Here is a 7500-nt window from a genome sequence, read left to right on the forward strand (position 1 = left end):
AGCTTCCTGCAGCAAAGCAACCGAGGTAAACAATAACTTGAGTATATGTAAACATGATTATAAATTAACTATACTTAATGTAACATGGAATTATTATCTATATTCGATATAAGTAATGCTAACGATTTTTGATAGTTGATTCGTTGAAGTATTTGACAAACTCCGAAAGATCAGCAGTTCAGTTTATGTCAAAGGCATTATATTGTGGCCACAACACTTTAAGTTTTATAATGAACTCTGCAACGCTGAATTTAGTTTCTACTGTGATAAGAATGTATATGACAGACTGACGTCTCTTTTAACGAGATTAGCCTCTGCCCTGTTTTGAGCCTCAAGAAATAAAGGTATATACTAGGTCAAGGGACTACAGTAGTCAGCAATTGTCCTGTTGTAGTGGATCCCACAAGAAAGAGATAACCAAGTATAAGTTCACCACAAAAGAAGGAAAATAATAATTATTATTATTATTAGTCCTGTTTGCTATAGAGGTCCACAGGATATATTTTACAGATTTATAAGCGTATACATTTCCAGATATATTAACATAATTTATGTTTCAATCTCAGGGTTAGCAACAACCAAAATATAACTCGATTGTCGTAGCCAACCGCCTGTCACAGAAGATATCGTACGCCTCTTAAATTCGAATTTTCTAGAAGTAGTTAATATTTAAGAATATGATTGAACTTCATGCTTGGGCATCCCCTTGAATGATTTAATCGACTAATTCAACTCTTGTACTTATTCTAAGTCTGGTATAACTTCCACCCACCTCTTTTTGATGAACTTCTTCGGAGATGTGAAGTGTATGTTTGTTTGTATGTATGTATGTATGTATGCATGTATGTATGTGTGTATGTATGTATGCATGTATGTATGTGTGTATGTATGTTCACTTCTGTTTTTAATCATTTAAATTCTTATTCTGAGTAAGGGCCTGGTATCTAACCAAGAATCACAACTCCATCGTTGGAATGTAGATAACAAAACAATGTCACATTTTAAATTTGATAAGAGCCTCGCACATTTTTAACTATTCCACCTGCAGATTGTATTTGTAATGTGCGAAGTTGTGGGTTGATTTCTTTGTCCAAAAATCCAAGGTCATCCAGACTGTCAGATAGGCATTTACTCACAAAATCAAGTGCTCCAATTATTATTGATATAAATGTGAATTCATAATCTGGATATGGAAGTTGGGGGTCTCGAAGTAATTGTCCATAGTTATCCTCTTTCTCTTTGATTTTCAGAAATACTCTCATCAACAGGACAGCTGACCTCTATGACAGTACATTTTTTTTCTTGTCTGTCCCAAACAACAATGTCCGATCTGTTATTCTTACACTTGACAGATGTTTTCATGGGAATGTTCCTGTAGTATTCCTTGCGTTGAGATTTGTGTACGTATTCAACAACAGTGGTATTCTCAATATTTATTCCTCAACAGTCTTTTTCTGAATGGCATTATATATTGTTTTAGCGACAACGTCATGTCACATAAGAAGGTAGTACCTTGATGTCAGTTTTGGACAGCTGCAAGTTACGTGTGTGGTGTCTGACTCAGAAATATGACATTTTTGGTTGCATCTTGAACTTCAAGGGCTTTACTGTCTCTTTTGTTGATTAGGTATTTAATAGCAATCTCTTGTTCTTTCATTGCAAATGCATAGCCTTCGAAGTGTGATGTGATGTAGTGGTCACAAGTCCAAGACAGGCTTGTGAGTATGTATGCATGTATGTATGTATGTATTATGTAGGATGAACTTCCTATAAGTTTCTGACGACCAAATTCACTCACAAAGCATTGAAAGACATTTGTCCAAGATGTTACACAATGGGATTGAATCCGAAACTACGTGGTTCCGAAGCAGATTTCTTAACCTCATTGCCATGTCTGTGCCTACAGGGCCATGCCGGTGGTTATAATCTTTATGGTGCACAATGCTTACTGAGACAAACTTTACGTCTCCTCCTTTTGCTTCTTTCTCTCTCTACTCTCTCTTTCCACCCTCTCTCTCTTTCCAATCTCTCTCTCTCTCTACTCTCTCTACTCTCTCTTTCCACTCTCTCTCTTTCCAATCTCTCTCTCTCCACTCTCTCTTTCCACTCTCTCTCTTTCCAATCTCTCTCTCTCTCTCTATCTATTTATCTATCTATTTATCTATCTATCTATCTATCTATCTATCTCTTCCCCCCTCTCTCTCTCTCTCTCTCTCTCTCTCTCTCTTTCTCTCTCTCTCTCTCTCTCTCTCTCTCTCTCACCCCTTTTGTCTCTCTCTCCCTTTAACTCTCATTTTTCTCCCATCTATTCATTTTTCTAACCGCATTTCCGATCCGCTGACCACTCCACCTAACAGGTCTCGGTTTTCGACTAGGCCTCCAAGATCGGATATCCCACCACACACTTTCGGAAGAAACAGAAGCACATTTTCTCCCTCAACGTGTACACACTCTTTGGTCTAAATTCACTTCCTCATTACTTCTACCTCGCACTTTTCCCCTACCTACTTCAGATTTACACCCCTATTCCCCGAGTTCCACCATTCCCGTCTTTCTGTAGTCCCACCTGCATCCCTAGTTTAGATCCTTCCCTCTCTCCTCCGAAATCACTGCAGTGTTACAAATAAGGACATACTAGATAATATGGTTTTGGGTACACTGTACATGGCGAAAAGATGTGATTGCCATACTAGAATTCTTTTGATCATAGGTCTGCATCATAAGCACTGAAATGGAATCAACAAAAATATTTAGCACTGCAAATACTTTTGCATATATTAATATCCCTTGCTCGTGATAAAACTTAAAGTTTTGCATATTAATAAGTTATTAAATTTCTAAAATGAACGTTAGAATGTCATAGTTTTTACTTCGAAAGTAGACGACAAATCTGAGAAAGTACAAAATAAATTTAATAAGAATTGTTATACTTGTGCTTACGTTGTATTATACTTACGTTGACTTATGGAGGTTTTTTCAACTGGTTCAGCTGTTTGAGATAGTTTAATTATTTTACTTGGTCCAACTGTTTGAACTGGTTCAACTGTTTGAACTGGTTCAACTGTTTGAACTGGTTCAACTGTTTGAACTGGTTCAACTGTTTGTACTGGTTCGGTTGTGTGAACTGGTTCAGTCGTTTGAACTAGTTTAGCTGCTGCAACTGGTTTAACTGTTTCAACTGGTTCAGCTGTTTCAGCTGGTTCGTCTGTTTCCAAAGGTGAAATAGATGAATTTGCTCCAGAGGTTATTGTCCCTTTGAAATAAAGATACATGCCAATGAAAGCATAAATAAGAAAACTGGAATCGTATATTTCAAACTAGAGTCACGTATTGAAATATTCAAAAGTTTTCACCTAAGAAAATCAATTGATATTGTTATAATATATAATTCTACAGAGTATAAGCTTCTCTTTGAGAACACTCCAAAAATATTATTGATGTTACCATAATACTTATTCTGATTATTCAAACTTCTGGAGAAATAAAATGTTTCTCCTTTGAAATTTTTACCAATAAATCTTCTTAGAAACACTTTTTATCAACATACAAGGTATATTATTTCAATTGCTCCAACAGGTAGGTGCATCAGAAGAAGTAAGCTTTACACGATAATTTAAGGATGATTCAAATTTTCAAATTCTGCTCGGAGTTATCTCATTTTACCTACGTTCCTCATGATCTTCATATTATATATATATATATATATATATATATATATATATATATATATATATATATATATATATATATATATATATATACGACGGGCTTCTTTCAGTTTCTGTCTACCAAATCCGCTCACAAGGCTTCGGCCGCCCCGAGGCAATAAAAGAAGACACTTGCCGAAGGTTCCATGCAGTGGGACTGAACTCTGAACCATGTAGATGGGAAGCAAAAGTCTAACCACATAGACACGCACACACACACATACAGACGCAAGTGTGGCTATGTGATATATGATCTCAAAACACAAATATTTTCGCATGTGATGACACAATTACGAACTCTAATGTTTTTTTATGACTGTCCTTTCTTTAATTTCGGCCATCCTCAGCCCCTTTTTCTATCGAATGCCTCCCCTTCTCTATGCTGGTCCTATGGAGGACATTCGTCCTCGGCCGTCTGGACTACTGCTCTCAACTGTGGTCACCTTACACTGTAGGATTAATAGCAGAACTTGAGGTGATTCAGCGATACTACAAGAGGAAGATTGCATCAATGGAACAGCTGAGCTACTGGGAGAGACTGAAAGAGCTACGACTCTACTTCCTGGAGCGAAGACGAGAGAGGTGTGAAGTGATATATGTGTGGAAGATACTGAAGGGGCTGGCACCAAACTTTGGAATTGAGAGTTATACCGGACCTCGAAATGGACGTCACTGCACTGTTCCAAAAGTCCCAAGATTAACATATGGGATATATTTTCTACTCTTAAATTTAAACTTATCATTATTCCTATTTTCATTTTTATTTTTATTATTATTATAATTACATTTACTTAAGATATCCATACTATTGGTATTAATTTTGAAATATAGATTTACACTATATGTTTCTCCACTCTTAGCTTGTATATTATTAGAGTCAACAGCGGTCAATTTATTAATTACAGTATCATACTTATTTCTATGAGATTTACTAAGTTTAAGTTTATTACTCACACCACTAACATTATATTTATCCAATCCGTTGTGTATCGATTTAGTATCATTATAATTTTTACTATCTTTATCCTTTTTACAATATATAATCTTATATCCTTTTATTCTTTTACTTGTTTCAGTCATTTGACTGCAACCATGCTAGAGCACCGCCTTAAAGGGTTTTAGTTGCAGAAATCGATCCCAGGACTTATTCTTTGTAAAATTAGTACTTATTCTATCGGTCTCCTTTGCTGAACCGTAAACACGCTTGTATCGGTTGCCAAGCGATGGCGTGTGGGGGTACAAACACAGACATACAAATATATATATATATATATATATATATATATATAGATATATATATATATATATATATATATATATATATATATATATATATATATATATATATATATATATATAAATGAAAAAGAAGAACGAAAATACGACTTTCTTAAAATTAGGTACATTTTAATTTTCTTTATATAAATACATTAAAAGAAGAATGTTTTGGTTTTGTTTTACATGTTTCAGTTTTTGAAAATCCTTATCAAAAATATATACTAAAATGGAATATGTAGAGAGAAAAGAGTTATTAATAAAATTAAATTTAAATTTAAATTTAAATTAAAATAAACATTCATAGTTTACTTTCCTTTTTCTGCAAGAGCACAACCTCCCTGAGCCTATACCGCGTACCCGAATCGGGGCCCGATGGAAACTAAATCACAAAACAATACCATGGGTGTGTGTGTGTGTGTGTGTGTGTGTGTGTGTGTGTGTGTGTGTGTGTGTGTGTGTGTGTGTGTATTATCTTTTACTCGATTCTGTCATTGAACTCCGGCCAAATACGAATACAAAGGCACACACACACACACACACACACACACACACACACACACACACACAAATATATATATATATATATATATATATATATATATATATATATATATATATATATATATATACATATTGTTTTATTGTTTTCGACCAGATGCTGAGGCTTTTCAATGTGACTGAGTTTCTTTTCTGTATTGTTTCTAGTGAAGTAGTAACTTGGACGGAGCTGCTCTTCTTTGTGTCTCATTCCATGATGTGGGTTCATCTGGAATCTCAGATAAAAATTTGTCCAGGGGTTCTCTGAAAACTTCCACGTCTACACCTCGCAAATCTCTCACATTTTTTGAGATGTTAAATAGCTGTGGAAACCCACGAAACCCAAGTTGTTATAGTATTGGATCCTTCCTCTACATGGAGAAGCTGGGAGTTTTGGCATTATGCAGTGCCGTCCAGTTCGGTGGTTGGTACAGATTTCAAATCTAGAATCTTCCATATGAATATCTCTTTATATTTTTCATATCCTCTCTAGGGTGTGAAGCTTCAGTTCCTTTAGCTCTTCCAGGAACTCATCCGTTGCACCGGCCCATTCGTCTTTGTATAGCGGCACTGGATTGCCTCTAGTTCCGCCATCAGTTTGACGCTATGCGTCGACCAGAGTTGGGAGCAGTAATCCAAACGACAAAGATAGAACGTTCTCCGTAAAAGTAGCATGTTATCCTTTTTCTTGATTCTGAATGATCTCAGAATCTATCAAGCTACCCGCCTGCACAATATTGCCATCTTGGAAATATGCCTCATGGAATGTTGCCTCATTACTCATGTGGACTCGCAAGTCCCGCACCGACTCTGACTCTTGGACTGCATGTCTTTATCTTGTACTTGTTCCAGTCATAAGACCGCGGCCATGCCGCCGGGGCACCGCCTCGGAGAATTTTAGTCGAACGATTCGACCCCAGTGCTTACATTTTTTAAGACTGGTACTTATTCTATCGTATCCTTTCTGCCAAACCGCTAAGTTACCAGGATGTCAATATACATACATATACGTTTGTGTGTGTATGTGTGCGTGTGTGTGTGTGTGTGTGTACAAGGCAAGGTGTAAATAATGTATTTACATATTTTTCCTTTATTGGAGTAAATTTGCCTAACCGTTGTTTCCAGTAACCATTATAGGTTCTTTACTGATAGGTTTCTCAATTGGTCTATTGATCAGTTGAGAAAAGTTGTATGACCAAAAAATTAATGCTACTTTCGTCAGAGCCGAGTGCGCATGGCCTGGTGGTTAAAGTACTTTACTCACAACCTAGCAATCGTGATTTCAATTCCTAGACTGGGTAGTGCGTTGTATTCTTGAACAAACCACTTCATCTCGCGTTGCTCTGCGATCACTTTAACACCTGACACGTGGTTCACCGTGCACCGGTTCAGGCAACGTCGATTTGATGGAGAAAGTGAGCTGATGTGCGGCACGAACGTTTGATCACCATAAACAAATCATTTGTGAAGGTCGTTCGGGAAAAGCTGAACGCGTATACGGCGTTTTTGACGGGAGAGTCCAACATATATATAAACATATACATATCGAGCTTCTTTCAGTTTCTGCCAGCTAAATCGACTCACAAGGTTTTGGTTAGTCCAAGGCTATTGCAGAAGACATTTGCCCCAGGTGCCACGCCGTGGAACTGAACCCGGAACTATGTGGTTGGGAAGCAAACTTCTTACCCCTCAACCATAGTGTTTACCATCATCTGTCAATAGGATTCTTGGCTAGTGTATAAAGTTAAATTGCTGCAATCAGTATCTGATTAGATCTATTTAACTGTATCTGATTAGATCTATATCGCTAGAATCAATATTGTCTCCTATTCTATGAATCATTATCCTCTTTGTTCCTTAGCTGTTCAGTCAATTGGCATTATTTATCTACAATTAAATAACCTCTGCTGGCAAAAGTGCATTGTCTAAGAACATGGCACATCAAGACAATATAGGAACAAGAGACTCCCCCCCCCCC

The 7500-nt window shown here is 36.7% G+C and overlaps 1 protein-coding gene across 2 annotated transcripts in view; it reads right to left on the reverse strand.

The window, feature by feature from the left end:
* Positions 1 to 7500, reverse strand: part of LOC106872647 (integrin beta-3) — an 82512-nt gene that overhangs the window by 68120 nt on the left and 6892 nt on the right. For both annotated transcript variants that reach the window (XM_014919709.3, XM_014919708.3), the window contains exon 2: positions 2957 to 3253. In XM_014919709.3, the coding sequence (XP_014775195.1) occupies positions 2957 to 3253 (297 nt within the window). The remainder of the gene's footprint in view (positions 1 to 2956; positions 3254 to 7500) is intronic.

The sequence above is a fragment of the Octopus bimaculoides genome, chromosome 8 (assembly GCF_046866305.1).
Source record: "Octopus bimaculoides isolate indiv1 chromosome 8, ASM4686630v1, whole genome shotgun sequence".
NCBI classification, from domain to species: domain Eukaryota; kingdom Metazoa; phylum Mollusca; class Cephalopoda; order Octopoda; family Octopodidae; genus Octopus; species Octopus bimaculoides.